This window comes from Rhinolophus hipposideros (genome assembly GCF_964194185.1).
Source record: "Rhinolophus hipposideros genome assembly, chromosome: 2".
NCBI lineage: Eukaryota > Metazoa > Chordata > Mammalia > Chiroptera > Rhinolophidae > Rhinolophus > Rhinolophus hipposideros.
The window spans coordinates 98,069,912-98,088,156 of NC_138048.1; the positions used below are offsets into that span (position 1 = coordinate 98,069,912).

General features: G+C 36.8%; 1 protein-coding gene across 8 annotated transcripts in view; it reads right to left on the reverse strand.

Annotated features, from left to right (window-relative positions):
- The window catches only part of GRIK1 (glutamate ionotropic receptor kainate type subunit 1), a 356,592-nt gene extending 339,778 nt beyond the window's left edge, over positions 1-16,814 (reverse strand). For all 8 annotated transcript variants that reach the window (XM_081071073.1, XM_081071071.1, XM_081071077.1 and 5 more), the window contains exon 1: positions 16,130-16,814. In XM_081071073.1, coding sequence (XP_080927199.1) covers positions 16,130-16,247 — 118 coding nt within the window. In that variant the 5' untranslated portion in view covers positions 16,248-16,814. The remainder of the gene's footprint in view (positions 1-16,129) is intronic.
- Between the last annotated feature and the right edge of the window lie 1,431 nt (positions 16,815-18,245).

The following is an 18,245-nucleotide window of genomic DNA, read 5'->3' on the forward strand; positions in this document are numbered from 1 at the left end:
GTTGAAATCCTAGTTCAAAGTTTTTCCAATATACTTCACAATAAAAGGAATGGTTGGCATGTTAGTCTTCACTGCATGGCCCACTAAGAGCATTATTAATTCAAATTGCTTCATGGTCTTATTTTATAGTTTCAAAAATATCTTAGTCTGAAATAATTCCCTATGGGTTTTCAAGTAAAACTTGAGTCTTTGCAAGTCAAATAAATCAAGAAATAATAGGCCAGCATAGGTCAGACTTTTAATATCTAAAATTTCACTCAGGTTCCCTGTGCTTTTAATTAAGACTTTTGAATTTAGCTATGTTTCTTAGCATATGTGCTCACCTTAACACAGCTATGCAAATTAATGTGCACCAAAAGACTGAAAAATCGTTAGGTAAAGCTCTAAAAGAAATCTACTGGGAGTGAATTGAGAATTTTAATTTAAAAGCTACTACTCACAACATGATTCTTGTATTTCTTCAGGTACCAGATGCTTATTACTCTAAGGTAGGATAGATTTGATTCTGAAGGTAAGTGGATTTACCTTTTCTTTTTATGACACAGTGAAATAGTCCTGCTGGGTGATACTATTGTTCGGTACATAAAAGCGAATCGAAGGAAAGGTTGGCAATTATGCAAATATAGACTACGTCGGCAATTAAATTGGGCAATATATTCACAAAGTGTATTTTCTCTTGTCAAGTTAAATATAAGGTCATTCTCCACTGACTTGGTATTGTGCATGAAATCTGGCCTCAATTTCCAATTAACAAAATGGTTATATTAGGAATAAGTGCCTTCTACTTTGGAGTAACAGGAAGATATGGCATATCAACACGAATATCATATGGTTCATGTCCAACACAATATTTGCATTTTAAAGTGAATTGATAACATGACTAACATGTTTTAACTTTGAAGTATTTCTTATCTATTTATTTCTTCAACAAATGCTAAACTTTGTGGAGAAAATAATTCCTGAGGATTAAATAAAACTGAATTCACAATTATCTTATAAATGTATATTTTTCTACTATTTTTCATAGCCTTGAATAAATTAATATACACTTAGATTTTCATTATACAGAAATAGTTATGTCTTTAACAATGTTGCATGGATACTATGAATCTCAGGAAAAGCAATTCTAGAAAACAAAATTCACAATAAGTATTAGGAACAACCCAGATATACTTGTTTTCATTTTCTTTCTTCTTTCACCAATTTTTTATGCCTACATATTAAAAATTATATTTACCTAAATTATTCTTTTAAAATAGGTGGAAATAGCTTTTGGTTAAAAATAACTAAGGTACAAACCCACTACGTCTGCTGCTGTATTCTTCAATTTTTTTCTTTCTTTTTTTTTTTTTTTGACTTTATTTTAATTATTGGTTGTTACATTTGCCTTCCCACCAAACAAATCACTTTCTTGAGTGGCTTTTTGGGATAATATGTAGAGAAGATTGTGGATTTTTTTTTTGACAGAAAGGATCATAAATATTAGTTTTAGTACATAGATTGGACTGCATGATATAAAATGGTTTTCTCAAATATACCCTAGCCAGAAAGATCACTTTTTGATGGTCTAAATGGATTTCTGTGCTCGATTTACATGAATACGCACCATTGGGGTGTGGTTATGTGTGTGTGTAAATGGGTGTATCCCACAGGAATTGTACAGTTCCTTTTGACTATGACTTATGCTGTGTATATATTTATGAAATATAATGCTGATTTGGATGGTCATGAATTGATTTACCATGCGACTTTTTCCCTCTTGCAAAGACCCTAAAGAAGTTGTTGGGGTTTTTTCATCTATCTTGCATATTACTTTTCCATGGAAATGCCAGATTCAAGCTTTTCACAGGCAGCTATGTGGGGGAAGTTCAACTTCTGCATAATTGGTTATGTGCTACACTCACATTAATGTGTGATAGAAAGGATGCAGAATAATGATTGTAAAAATATTTGCAGTGATAAACATGAGAAACAGAAGGAAGCTATCATGAACTCAATTTGTAGCTCACCTTGTCATTTCACAGACGTGACAGGAATCTTTTCTTTATCAAATTATTTTTCAGCTCAAAGTGTAAAGGTGTTGGTTTAGAAATGAAATATATATTAAGTTTTACTGAGTGTTTGTTTCCCCTATAAAAAAAAGGTAAGAAATACTACAAAATTTAAAGTTGTTCTTTATTATCCACAGAGAAAACCCAAAATCTAAGACCAAAACACACAAAATTCCGGGTTTTGTTTGCTTGTTTTTAAATCTGAAAACCTCTGTAGTACTACAAAATAAGGAATCTAAAGAAATCTGGACAAATTTGACTTTTAGGACACAGACCGAAAAACACAATTTAAAGTTGCTGTCCTTTATTCTATATATAGTCAATGGTCTTGTTCAAGGAAATAGTCTTTTCTTAGAAAAGGTGATTGGGATTTCAAAGGTGCATTTGGAAGGTTCATAGGTGAAAGGAAAAATGTAAGCTTTACTACTGACCAGGATATGCAAAGCAGACTCTAATTAAAAATGAACACAGCAAATAGCACTGGTAAGCAAATATAAAATACAAAATCTAAGGAAACAGCTTAGTACAAAAAAATAACAAATAAATAGCAAATAAATGTTGACCTCATAATTTAAATTTGGTATCTCAAAGAGCTTTATTTTTCCCTTTTCCTCCTATATTTTCCTTTTAATGGTTCTAGGCAATACATGACAATATTTGCCATCTTGTTTCCCAGTGGAGACAAATGCATATCACCCATTGTGCATTTAATGTGACAAAGTCAGAAAGATTTTTCTGAGGAAAACTTTGGCCTTGCTTCCAAGAGTTTCATCCACACCGATGTGAGGTGGTCTATTCAAGTAGTTATCTCATTTAGATTTCTTAATTTCATAGGAAGACTTCATTTCTACCTTCGAGGTTTGTGATTTGCTTTTAATGACAAATGTACACTTCATCACTATCTTCTATCCCCTGAACTTTCTGCTGTTTGCCTTCCAATAGCTCAGCTTCAACAAGTAATAATGATGAATGATTGGGAACTGATATATAGTGAATTCATTTCTCTAGATATTATAAATTTTAGTTTTGGATCATACCAAACTACTTGAGAGTTCTGTACTAGGATGTTTTGCATAAATATTGTTATTATTTGGTGTCTTGTCATAGAGTTAGTTTGAGCACTTTATAAGGAACAAATGCACGGAATGTACTATTTCATCATAGGGATATTATCTACAACATCACATTATTTCCCTTTATCAGATCATGGGGTGAATTTCTTTCATTTTTTAACTTAAAAATCCTGTAATTTGTCTAAGCAACTAGACTCTCTAAACTTAATGATTGTCCTGTTTCTATTCAGCTGCTAGAAAGTTCAGATGAAAATTTCTGGTCCACTTGTGGCATCTTTTCAAGGGCATCATGCCTGGATTTATCTTATTTCACCTTTACCTCCATTTTCATTATGGTATTCGTATCAGTTTATAATGTATGCATTTATGTAAGCCTTTGGAATAATTTTATAATAACACCAGCAATAAATACAAGAATGAATAAATGAATAACAAAATGATGGAAGTGTGTGAAAACATAAAATTTCACCCTCTGAAAGGAGAAGGAAGGAAAGGTCAAATATTACTCTCAAAACCCAGAAATTAATTGAAAATTTACTTCATATGAAACAAAAGGCAGTATAGACTTCAGGAAAAAGACAACAAATTTATACTACTATCTTCTATAGAAATTTACTCATTTGTTTTTAATAAGCATCACATTAATCATGCATTCCACCTCGGTTTCTATATCCAATGTGAGGTGGGAAAATGAAACTAAAAGTCCCACAGTGTGGACTGTCTGTCTTTATTTTTTTATGACATTCTCAAATTGCAAATGATATATGTTACTCCTTAGGCCCCTCCCTTGTATACACATGCATTTAGCCTAACCCAAGGCTAACACTCGTTTGAATCATTTCAAATAAATTAGGGTAATAAAAATATAATGTCACTACACACTAATTATTCTAAATTGTTAGGCTATATCTCATTCATGTGTAATTGCTATTTTTAATTATTTTTCTAAGAGTGCTTTCAGAAATGAAGACATTTCTGCACACATAACTGTAAGACAAGTTGACCAGAAGTGCCTAGATAACAGTTCTGAAAATCTGAAGATATGTACAGTTTAACACATTTTTCTTAAGATTTCTCTATTTATATTTTCCTTAGATGTCAGAAATTCCCTGGATTTTAATCTTTTAGTAATTATCACCATTTGGACTGTGCCTCACTTCCATTCCCATGTTCACTCTCTCCTCAAAACTTAACTTCTCTACAAAAAACATCCAGATTTAAAGAAACCACACTGATTAGTTCTGTGATCCTTGTATTCTGGAACATTTATGTTTCATTGATTGATTACAATTTCTTATTCATTGGAATATGGAGTTTTAACAATTCTCAAATGAGTTGTATGAGAAACAATTGCAAGAAGATAACACTGAGGTACAAGTTAAGAATTGTGGCTCAGCCACTGAGTATCTGCATCGCTTTAGTTTCTGGGGCCTCAGTCTTCTCATCTGTCGAATGAGAAAGTAGGATGTTAAGATCTCTGAAGGCCCTGGTCTTCGGTACTATTTTAAATTTATTTATATGACATTTTCTTTGTATACACAGAGGGTGCCAAAAAAATGTGTATGCATTGTCAGAAAGGAAAACTATTAAAACTGTAATACTCAATATATACTGATAACAAAAGATCAATACACTTTTGACTTCTGCAATTACAAGAGACACACAAGGTGGTTACCATCAGTGTAATTTTAATACAGTTTTCTTCTTTCTTAAAATGTGTATACATTTTTTGGAATCCTCTGTATATATTATATGCCTTTTTTTTTTAACTTTTTGTACTTAAATGCCTTCTATAGCTTGTTCAAATGAACATCTGGGCCTGATTTCTCTTTCTTTACCATTTAGCTATAATCCCTAGAAGAATATGCCACCTATATTAAGCTACTGAAAAACATTTGTTTTTATCATGGCTTCTGTGGTTGTTGCCTTAATTTTAAAAGGGTTGCTTTAAATACTACAACAGTGTTTACGCCTGAATCTCAGAGTTTAGATAAATGTGTTATACTGGAAGAATTCAGCCCCGTTTCCCCTTCTTGCAATTTGGAAATTGAGGTCAGAGTTCAATAGAACCATCAGTTTTGGGGAGGGCCTGTGCCTGCCTGCTGTTGGATACTCTGGGGACAGACAGCACCGCGTGTACATTTTGCCTCTCAAGGTATAAGAAGGAGATGAAGGCATCATATACCTGAACGGAAAGGGCCTGAGATGATTGTTAGCTTGAAGGTAACTTGAGTCTGGGCACTGCTGTGTGAATCATGGATTCCTCCTTGATGAGGTGCTGGGCAAACAGCCCATGTGAGAGACCGCACAGAAACTGGGCTGCATCTCAGAGGGTCAGCAGGCCAGAGGGAGTGGAGGTGGGTTCCCCATCAGCAGATTCCCCTACCCAGGATCAGATAGGACAAGCTACACCCCGGTGCATGTCCTGGAGGAATAACAGCAAATGTCTTATCTTTGAAAACAGCGGTCTTTGATCACTGTAGGGAGAACGGTGAAAAGGAGAAAGGTGAATCCTAAAAATTTACATTTTAAATTGAAAATGAAAATCTTAGTGCCGGGTCCAGGGGAAAAAAGGGCTTGTGTGCATAGTTAAGTTTAATTTCAGGGAAATGAACAAAGTTTTATTTCTACACAAGTGATTCTGTAGATACAAATGTCTTTAGGTAGCATCTCAGTTCAAGCCAATGGCAGTAAATCAGAGGGAATAGCAGATCTGGACGCAATAGCAGACGCAGCCATGTACACCAGCAGCTCCTCTCTGACAGACAAGGAAATGGATTCACTAAAAGATGGTGTGACATGGCCAAGTTTAGACTCACCAGAGCTGGATGTATACTCATTTCAGTTCACTTTTCACTATGGCAAACTGCATGCAAATGATTGCTAGAATAATCTAGAAGCTACAGAATGGTAACTTGAACCAATGATTTTTCAATTGGGCAAAGAACATTAATAAGGATCAAAATGAGAGAAAAATTGTACCCACAATTCCACCACCTTAACAAAACAAATGGGCTTCTCCTTTTCACATTCATTCTCTTTTAGGTCTTAGCTATAAGCAAGGATGACATGTATATATACCCAGTCCAAAGTATGTAAAATCATATTGTACTATGGTCTATACTATTTTCGAAGCTTTTTCTATTTCAACACACAAATTTCATCATAAGGATTCTATGTAATAGATCCTTCTTTCCAAGTCTATACTATTCTTTCCTTAAGCACTCCCCCAATCCCGTGGAACATTTAGATGATACACAGTCATTTATAATGGCTCTTGCCAATTCAATGGACTTGTATAGAAATAACCCGAGGGTGCAAATATATCCTCAAAAAAACAAACACTGCCCAGAATTCAAAAGGCAAATACTGCCTTTACACTTGAAAGATGGATCTATCTGACCAATCTACTATTAGAAGATGAAGTACAATAATATCTTTTATAATATAAACATAGGCAGGTCACTAGAATGCAACTTCTGTTTATGGGTTGCCAAAGTATGTAATCCAACATTTTAGGAGCTTAAAATTAAAGAAGAAAAAAAAAAAGAAAAGAAAACTCCTAAAGATTGTAATTGAGTCCTCACAATAATAAAACAAAACAAAACACTTGATTTTCACTATTCTTTCCCCAATTTGAATTACAAAGTACTTTTTTGGGCTCTGGGAATTAAGTATTGACTTTTTAAAGTCATATTTAGACAATGGTACTAAGAAAAGGAATCCATGCAAATAGTTTGTTGTGAGTATTCATTCAAAGACATGACACTTCATGCCTGAGTTGGTTACAATGCTTGAATCAATATTCAAAGTTAAATTATATTTACATAAGTATAAAAATCATATAACAGTTGAAACCTAGATGCTAATGGATAGCAACAGCTAATGTCTGATTTTCCGCAAACTCATTACATAATTTTAAAGAAGACATACAACCATCACATTTTATCAATAACAGTTTTTACATGAAGTTTATTTCCTTAATAATTTTTCTAACTTATATACTGTTATCTTTATTTTAATGATACTCTTAGAAAACTCTTTTTTGTAGCACGTAGTATGGAATTGAAAATTATTTTCTGTTTCCCTTGATGAAATTATTTACAGATCTTTATATATGGCAGAGTTGGTAGGAATAGTCATAGCAGAAGGAAACTTGGTGTAGGTTTTTCTTTTTTTAATAGACTTTATTTTTTATTGTTTAGAACAGTTTTAGATTTACATAAATGTAGGAAAGGTAGTACAGAGAAGTCTCACATACTCCATATCTAGTTTCCGCTGTTATTAACAACTTTATATGAGTATGGAGCATTTGTTAAAATTAATAACCAATATTGATACACTGTTTTTAAGTAATATCCATCTTTATTCAGTGTCCTTAGTTTTTACCTAATGTCCTTTTTCTGTTGCAAGATCATTCAAACACATTACATTTATTCATCATATCTACTTAGGCTCCTCTTGAATGTGACAATTTCTTAGACTTTCCTTATTTTTTTATGACCTTGACGGTGTTGGAGAGTATTGTCCAGGTATTTTGTAGAATGCCAATCTATTAGTATTGGATATTTTTCTTATGATTAGAGTAGGGATATGGAGTTTGGGGAGGAAAACCAAATGGGTAAAGTACCATTTGCATCCCATCACATTGAAGTAAATACTATCAACCTGATTTATCACTGGTGATGCTGATCATAATTACCTTGCTCTTCTGCTTGGGAGATTTGTCGTTTCTTATTTATTTATTTATTTATTTATTTATTTATTTATTTATTTATTTATTTATTTAATCATTTATCCATATCAGAATGGACTTGTGGGTACTTCGTTTTATAATCTAAATCATTTATCTATACAAGTATCGATTCGTGCGTGCTTTGGTTTTTATTTATATCAGTATAGACTCATGGGTACTTGGTTTACAATTTACTTTTTACAATTTTATTGCTCAAATGATTCTAGCTTTGGCCACTGGAAGTACTTGGTGCCTGTGTCTCTGTAACGTATCCCCCTCCATGGGATTTTATTTCTTTCTTTCTTTTGCACTGCCTCCATAAGATGCTGCAGGGTCACCTTATGTATTTCCTTCTTCAGTGCCTCAATTGTCCATTTCTCTAAGGAGGCCTGCGTGTCAGGTGTGTGCTCCCTGCTCCTGGGATGCCATTATTTCTAGGTCCTTTCAGCTGACAGAGCTAGGAAATAAATGTAGGTGGGTACTAACCCATTTGTTCGTGGAATTGTAATTGATCAAATAAAATAGGTTGTACCTTAACATAGTCTACAGTCCTGAATTTGCTCAATGTAATAAATAATTTATTTTAATACATTCCTTCTTGCATTTTTGAAGGAAAACAGTACGTTGTAAGTTGTAAACTGTCTCTAATTTGATAACGGATGACAATAGTAACAGTTAATCACTGAATTTCTATTAAATAAAAACAAACATGTACAATTCTAGTATAAAAATCTACATTGTGGAGCTCCTTTTGAGACATTATTTAGCAGAAATTTTAAAGTATGTTGAGACTTTTGTGTGCTATTTCATTTTGTGTTTTGTTTTCCCCAGTAAGGACAACAGTAAACTAGTAATTCATCAAAAGATAGAAGATGGGCTAATATTTCAAATGTATTTTGTTAATAGTGCACCAAATAATAAAGAATTTAGAGAGTTAAAGGAAATCTTTCACTATTGTATTATATTTCTGTGTGATTGATTTGTGGTCTATAGGAGTTTAGTTTTCATGTAGTCAATGCCATTTCTTCTTAATTCCACTTTGTAACTAATTTTACCTTGTATTTAATAAATATGTTAACCTAGCATTATACAAAATTACATGCTTACAATACCCTTAAACATTTAAAAATGACAGGAGTGGACTGTCATCCAAGTGACTTGGGAAAGTTATTCTAAATATTTTTATTACTTCAGTTGTTCACAAATAGCATAAATACAAAATCAAACATTTTTTACCTCTTTACTTTTTTTGTGTATTTTCCCCTCTAGGATAGAGGGGAACATTTTCCCAATCTATTTATTATTACTAACATTATAGTGTCGCTGTAGTAAGACGGTAGGTTTTTGTAATTCAATATGACAACTTGATTTCAGTATAAATCAAGACCAAAAAATTCGTAAAGTTCATATGGCTGATAGACATTCCTTTTAATTTAAATCTTTCTATTTCTCTATGAACATTTATCATTGAGAATATCAGATGTGCATTTAAAAATAAATAAGTAGGTTTAACTTTTAAATATAGACCTTTAACTTACTACAAATTATATTTCTAAAATATATATTCTAAATCTAACATAATTTTGCTCCTTAAAACAATATTAAAAAGTAAGCCTAGTGAATAAAAAAAAAATAGGAAAATGGCCCCATATCACATTTTGAATTAATAAAAATGATATACCTTCAGAAAAGGTTATGTAGTTTTAAAATGTTTTCTACATGGTAGAGAACAATAAAGATCTAAATGTTAATATTTACTCTTGAAGCTTTATGAAAATGTTCTGAAGAAGCAAGTGGGCAGAATTTTAGTTAGACTGGAGAAGCCGTAGGGTGTGTGGTCATGTAAGTTTTGATGTATGCATTGAACTTTCAATGGTTTTATTAGCCAGTGTTTTCTCAAATATGTTCCAAAGAGTGTAAGTTTAGCGGACATTAATAGTTGTGACACAAGAATCTTGTGATAATTAAAATGTGGGAGATACTGGATTAACCAAAAGAAACAGATTAAACAGAATTACAAAGAGCCTTTAAGATACAAACCTGCCTCATGAATCTCTAAGGGAAAATATTTCTCCAGACTTACTTGACCAGATGAATAAACTATTCTAAAGCACAGAACTTCTACCTTGTTCATTAACAGAGAGAAAGACGCAGGTATCTTCATTAACACTACCATATGCCATTCATTTTACATATATCACGTTTCATCTTTGCAACAAACCCATGAGTTTGTTACTCTGTAACACACACACACAAACACACACACACACATACACACACACAATTAGTAATCTTCTCAAGGTCAATCAATTAGAAAAAAGCAGTTAGAAACGAGAATGCCCTTCTATCTGCAATTCTCCAACACTCTTTCTTCTGGTCGAAATAACTTCTGATAAATTTTAGAACATAGATAAGGTTTCTTATATGTATCGTTATCAGTGAAACAACAAAAGAGGATTGAGAGGCTATGGGACTCACCACTACCACTGCTGTATCCATCAGTTCTTCCTCAAATCCATTCCTAGTAAATGTGCAATCTAATTAGAACTGGTGTGTTTGTAACAAGGCTTCCCCTCAAGTTGATTGCCTGCCTTTCTTAACCCCTTCTTAAAGAGAAATTCTAGAGAGTCCAGTGATAATATCAACTTACCTCTCTGCTAATTGCCTAATATGTACTCAAGTATAAATCACACTAACTTTGATTTATGTGTTTACCTCTGAATCACTATGAACAACAGTTCATTTCTCTTATATTTGATTTCAGCATAGTTTAAACAGTTATGTAATGCATACACAAGTTCATACATTATGTAGCATAATTTCATGCAAGGAGCTTGAAATATGACATGAGACTAGCTAGCTTCCAGTTCCAGCATTTCTAACTAAGCACATGAACCTAGGCGAAGCCAGCAAGTCATGGTCTTCTCAATGAAAACTGGAGATCATAAACCATATAGGAAAAGTAGCTACAGCTCAGGTCTGCATAGTGTACAAACATCAGGCCTTTAAAATAACTGTCAAAGAAAAAGGTGAATTATGCAGATAATAAGGTAGAAAAATCTCCTCATTTGGAGAAATATATTAACATTAGCTTTTTATCATCCTTTCAGAGCTTCTCTCCCAGACCTTTCAAGTACCAGTTAGCTTTATGACTAACATAAATCAGAATGAACCTACCTCAGATTGAACAGATCTTTCTAAACTAAAGCAGGAGTTTCTGCTCCAGAATTGACACCATAAACCCACTCTGTCTGTTCTCTATGCACTTGGGGACTTCAACCTATTCTTTGTTGAGCATACCATTGATATAATAAACCAAGAGCAGAAGATTAACTGAAAAATACTCTCTAAGAATAGTATTTGGAATGAAAATAATAAGTGTCTTCATAAAAGGCCTGGTGAAAATTTTTAGTAGTAACATGTATTATAAATCACCAGAATAAAAGCTTTAAGGGGGCAGGTGTTTGTCTATTTTTTACACTGTTGTATGTCTTGCATCTAGAAGTGTGTCTGGTTCATGGTAGGAAAGTTAACACTTAGTAAATATTTGTAGAGAGAAGAACAAATATTAAAATGTTGAAAGAATTCAGTGATTAAAGATTAAAGTTGTGAGTTTGTACATTTAAGCAAAAATATAAACAAATATGTAGTAATCATTACTTGGAACTTTTGGGGTCATTAGGATTAAATAGTCAAAAATTATGCTACAGCCAACTTCATAATAGACATAAACTACATTTGAACCTCTCCTAAGGAAATCAAAGATTTTGAAAACTTATATTGACAATTAACTTTCCACGCATGTAGTCATATAAATTTCCACAATATTTCTTTTTATAAGCTATATTTATTTACATAATAGTATTATACTTATTTAGTTGTTTGTTCAAAATTACAAAAATTAGTTTATTTGATACTCTGCTATGAACTAGGAAAGACAGATATTACTGCAAGTTCATGGATGAAGAGATTTGGGCTCAGCAAGGTTAAATGTGTTATGGAAATATACAACATCAACTATTATATGGCTCTTCAGAAAGAAAATATCAGTAATTTTTAAAAAGTAAGAACAAAACAACACAAAAAATTACAGTTGATTCTTGAACAATGCAGGTTTACAGGTGATGACCAACATGTACTCAAAAATCTACATGTAACTTTTAATTCCCCCAAAACTTAGTAGCCCCTCGATATCCGGGTGGGATTGCTGCTAGGTACCCCTGGAGATACCAAAATCCATGTATGTTCAAGTCCCCTATATAAAATGGTGTAGATCAATGCATACAGTCAGTCCTCCACTTCCGTGGACTTCCCACTGAGGATCAAAAACAATAAAAGTGCTTATTGAAAAAATCTGCATATAAGTGAACCTATGCTGTTTAAACCCATGTTGTTCAAAATGCAACTGTATAACGCAAATAATGTCTTTATATACTGCTCAAAACTGTTTCAAGTTTTATGATCTGTACTCTTAGCAATGACATCGTGAGGTTGCAATTGTTTTAATTCAATTTTTCAGAAGGCAAACAAAGGCCTGGTGAGATTCAGTAATTGTCACTGAGACACATATCTAGTAAGTCTTGGAGATGGGACCTAAACCTGTGTTTCCTGACAACAAATCATGTGTTTGAAAAGCTCGTGGTCCATCACTTAACTCTTAAGACTATGCTTTTACTGCTATTTCTAGGTTTACTGTGTTTCCTCGAAAGTAAGATCTAGTCAGACAAACAGCTCTAATGCACCTTTTGGAGCAAAAATTAATATAAGACCGGGTCTTATTTTACTATAATACTTGATAAGACCTGGTCTTACTTTACTATTTATAGTATATTTATATGTATAAGTATATATAGTATCCTTATATACTTATATACTTAGTATACTTATATACTTATATACTACTTAGAGTAAAATAAGACCGGGTCTATATAATATAATATAATTAATATAATATAATATAATATAAATATAACATAATAAATTAATGTAATATAATACTGGATCTTATATTAATTTTTGCTCCAAAAGATGCATTAGAGCAGATTGTCCGGCTAGGTCTTATATTCGGGGAAACAGGGTATGTACGTTCAGATGACGCATAGCAACATACTATATAAATATACCTTTCTATTATTGTTAGGAATATGATGTATCTGTCCCAGAAATTTCATATGTACATGGAATTATTCTTATTTCTTTTTTCCCCCCCACTAATGGTGATGGGCCACTATTTACTCAGGTCACTTTGACCCTGCTCTAAGTATTAGATATTAGGTATAGGTTGGCTGGCCATGCGAGGAAGATGTCTGTGACTGTAAAACTCATTTTTTTTCGTGTGTATGTGGCATTAACCACTTGCTAACGTATATTGGGGTTCAAGAGAGGCAGGAATGACCTCAGCATTCCATAGAGAATTCCCAGGAGCAGGCAATATTTACACTGCTGGGAAGACTTTGGAGTGTAGTAGTAATGTTCAGTGCACTTCTGTCCTATAGGACCCTCTTCATATCTCTAAACTGTAAGATTATAAGCTTTTCAACAGACATTCTCAATGTATGCAAGAACCATGCTTATGCACACGCTCACTGACCTCTTTAATATTAAGTCTTGCGTGAACTGTATCTTAAATTTTATACCTTTCATTCACTTTCCTCAATAACTGAAGTTTAAGCAGACACTCTGGCAAGAAAAGTAGACAAGTAATTAATCCATTCAAGCATTCAAGTGCATTCTCTATATAAGCACATTGCAAAGTGCCTGGAATTCATGATGTACTTGACTTGAGGATATTTTAAGTTACCGAAAAATATTCGAGCTAATAACAAAGAACTCCTTTTTGTTAGTTGGTTGGTTGGATAGTTGGAGGTTTGTTGGAAAGAGAAAGGAGAGATGGGAGATAAAGAATGCGTTTTATTTTTTCTCTTTCCTTCTCTACACACACGTGCGCACATGTGTGCATGCGCAGACACACACACACTCTTGCTTGGTTCCCTAACTCCTTTGATATCTTGCCTGCAGTGCTGTACTTAACTGACACAAGCAAGTCACTGTAGAGAGGCAGGTACCTCACCCCCACCCCAAGCTAAAGCTGGTTTCCATGGTGCTGAAATGTCCATTTAAAAGTAAGCAAGGTCTGTGGGTACAGACAGGGTGGGGTTGATGCCCATGCCAACCACAGGTCACTCACAGGCAGAAGAAGTAAGACATTGGTACTTTCCATCGACAACACCAGACCATCTAACTTTATGCCCTTTGGCTCCCATGCTCCATGGCTCCAGAAAAACAGAAATCTCATTATTTGTATCATATATTTTAAGGCCAGTGAGTAATGCTGGGCTGCTTTCAGTTTAAAGCTACTTTTAAATGGATGAGTGTGATTGCTTGGGGCTTGGATAAATATGGAGATTTGTGAACAGATACTCTTAAAACATTCTTTTCCACCACCTCTTGGAATTCTTTTAGATATGGGTGATGTAGGAGAGGAAAAATGCTATTTTCAACTTGTTGTACAGGTAAAGGGGCTATGGCCTGGCATAGCCACATCTAATATGCCTTGATGTGTCTCTTTAAAAATGTATAAAATATAAGGAAATCACCAATTAAGATAACAAGCATTGGAAATTGCAACACACTCATCATTTATTTTGTATTGTTCACAGGAATTTTGTTACTGGCATCTGTAAGCTTGATTATACCCCCCCCCAAAAAAAAAAAAACACAGGACATTAAGGCTAGAATATATCTATGGTGAAAGATATTTTAGTTATGAGTGATATTTTTTCTTTTTTTGTAAAATATCTTGGGACTCTTAATAAACAGTCTAAAGTATCCAATAAAATCCACATGATTATCATCCAGAGTCTACAAAAATATGTCTGTTGTAAAGTTAGTTTTTAGGATCCTTTCTTTCCTTGAAAACTAGATCCTGTGTGCCTAGGGAAACTAAATTTCAAAGTAACAAACTTACATTAAAAAAAAAGGGGGGGCAGTTCTCTGACAAGAACTAGGTTCTCAATCTTTACAAAGAGGTTCGCTAACTGCAGGTCAGACCTAGTAAAGGTACAAGAAATTTCAGCAGCTCACCCGGGGAACGCCCTGCAACGTTCCTTGCACATTCTGTCAGTTCCTGGAAAGGGTGTGAGTTAGAAGAAGCCCTTGGAGCTTAGGACTTCACGCTTGCTGCCTAGAGTGGGAAACTGGAGAAGCTGGGAGACCCATGTGTTGTCACCACGTCACCTGTGGCTCTGTTTGACTGTCTCTAAGAAGCATAGTTGGTTGGGGAAGGAGGGCAAACTGAAACTAAGGGAATGTAAATTGGGTTTAGTATGGAAGGAAGAGCATTAAAGAAGAAGAGCTTTTTAACCCCAAAAGCAGCCCCCAAAATGGCTCAATGCCTCCGCAAACCAAACCTTGGTCATTTGTATTGTTCATTTAGGTACATGCATCCACACACTTGCACAGCGCCCGCCCCCGGTGTCCTTGTCAAGCCTTGTCTAGGTTGCCCCAGGATTCCTACATTCAGCCTTCAGTCTCTTTTCAAGGGGATACCCTTGAGCTAGAAGTCCAAGTCTTCCCGGGAGTTACCCTGACTGGACCGGATCATGCTCAGTGGGCAGGCAGATTTGGGAGCGAATAGAAACGTGGCTGCTTGCTCACGGTGCAGATTGACCATCCTTCCCACTCCACGAACCCTCGGTCAGAGGTCAGATCCAGACTCTGCCCTGTAGTGGGGAGTCCGTGTGGAAGAACCCAACTTAGAGGTGAAAACTTGGAGGCTCCAGGCTAGCAGGCTCCGGGAAATCAGCCGTCCCTAGTGGTCCCCTAACTCTGCTCTTGAGAACGGGGCATGTCTGAGAGTACCCAGAGCCCCGGTTGCCAGGGAGCATCGGGGCATCTGGACCACCCGATGCCCACCCAGACGCCCAGAAGAGCGCATCTCCGCTCCCAAACCAAAGGGCTGCAGCCGCGCGACCCCACACCCAGAGCAGGGGACCAGCCCGGCTGAGCCTGGACTTCTGTACTCTTGCTCGCATTCCTGGAACCAGGGTTGAAAAACCCGCCAACCGTACCTAGCGAGGAAGCCCGGCACTCGCCAGGAGGCAAGCAGTGACGCGGCTGCCCCTTTCCCGGAGCCTGCGGGGCGCGCTGACCTCCACACCCCCAGCGCCTGGCGCGCTGCCTCGCCCTGGACCATTGCGTTCGCGCTGGCCGCGGGGAGCCGCCACGTCCCCCAAGCCGGTAGCCTGGAGCGCTCCTCAGGGCTCACTCACCGATCCTGAGTACTTGCGGGGAGGTCTGGGGGAGGATGGAGCAGAGGAAATAGAGGAGTGCCCAGCTGGTGTCCGCGGACCAGAGCCCGGGCTGAGCGAGGAGTGTGCGGCGCTCCATCTTCCTCGCTTCTTAATTCATGCCGCGACCCAGCCGCTGCCGCACGCCCGCGAGTTGCAGCCTGCTCGGGCCAGGTCCCACCTCATCCTCCCTGGGATGCCCGCTGTCTGCACCCTGAGCGCTCCCCTCCGAGAGAGAGCCAGAGAACGGAGTGGGAACGCGGAGCAGGCTGGCGACGCTGAGCTCGCTGGGGGCTCCTCGTTTCAGCCGCTAACCCATCACTTCTCTTTCTCCTCCTCTTCCATGGGCCGCAGACCCCGGAGGGTCCGCCAGCTCCTGCTCCCGGAGCCAAGAGACCAGCTGAGGAAAGTTGTTGCCCCAATTTGCGGGAATGTCTCCCTCATTCGTCCTCCGGTTGGATGTGAAAATGAGGGTTAGGGGGAGGGTGCAGCAAGAGAAAGAAGGGAAGAGGGAAAAGCAGGCGAAGGAAGAAGGAGAAGAAGGTCCTGGGTGAGTTGGTGCAGAGGCAGAGGCTCTAGCCAGCAGGAAAAGCTTCAGCAGGTTAACTGGGATCGAGCCACGCTCTTCCTTCTCAGTCCTTGCTTCCCTCCTCCCCTCGCTGGCCCCACCCTTTATTTACTGCCCGCCCTAACACCACTGATCAGACACACGCGCACAGCGCACACGCACGCTCTCCCTCTCCCTCAACTTTGCGCTGTGCTGCTGGAAAGTCGACTGAGTGTTGCATCCTCAAAGCCAAGAAAATTTAACCTACTGGTCAGAGCAGAGGCAGCCGATGCCGTGGGCGGTGAGAGGCAGGGGGGCCTCCCTGTGGCCCTGTGAGGGGGTCGTAGAGATGGCCAACTAGGATTTATTCCACCACTTGGAGCATCGCCTTCCCGGATGCCAATATTTCAGAGAATAGCAGAGCTCCCGTTTTAACTCTAACAAGGATGAAGAAGAGGAAGAGGAGGAGAGGGATCAGGAGCCTTCGGCATTCTAAGATTAGAGTGGCTTCTTTCCTATTCAGGCTAGAGATAATCTCTTGTAAATTGCTTCCACTTAGGTCTGCAGATCGGGGAAACAGGCAGCTTCTTGCGCCGCTCCTTTTCTTGATTTCTCTTGACTGCCACGTTTGAACACTGGAAGATAGGCTATTTTAGCAATGTAGGTTTGGAGACTATTTCTCTGTAGAAGGACAAGGACACTTCCCTGGGGAAATCATCAGTATTTGATCATTTTTGGCTTAATTTCCTTTGAGCTTTGTGGGAAATATTCTATATAAGTGTCTGCTAGTTCTGCATTAAAATTCATAGGGATTTTCCCCCTAAATATGGATTTTGGAGAATTGACCTAAACTGAATCAACCCATCTGAAAAACACATCCACAGATATATGGACCTAGAATAAGAAACAACTTTAAAATAAATCTAATATATCCATAAATGCATTCATTCATTCATTTAACAAATATTTACTGAGTATCTTATATGTGGTGCCAGAGACATCGTACTTTGCACTTAAGACTCTATAGTGGGAAATATGCACCATTCATCCTTCAGGGGGGATTATAGACACATTCCTGGAAGCTAGTCAGTTCAAACCACTAGTAGTGTGCCTCGTTCTGGATACTTTGGGATGAGAGTTGACAAAACAGAAAATCCACAGATGAGAAGAAGGATTGATCTGGATTTAGGAATGCATCTTATATATGGATTGAGGAAACCAAGAAGATTTAGGGACATATGCTGGTTATCTTCAGAAATTTGAAGAGCTCTTGTGTTAAAAGAAAGTAGTCTTAGATGCTGTTAGTTAAGTGAGAAGAAATAAGAAAAATAAGAAAAGTGGATGGAAGTTGTAGGATAATAAATTTCAATTTATTTGAGGTAGGGAGGCAGCAAGCATTTCTAAGTCAGGAAAGTATCAAACAATGGTATGACCTGCTTCAGAAAAGAGTCACACTCTCCATTTATTCATTCATTTATTCATTGGTTCGTTCAATGAATATTTGAGTGCCTACTTGGTGGGCGGCATTGTGCCAAGCCCTGGAGACACAGC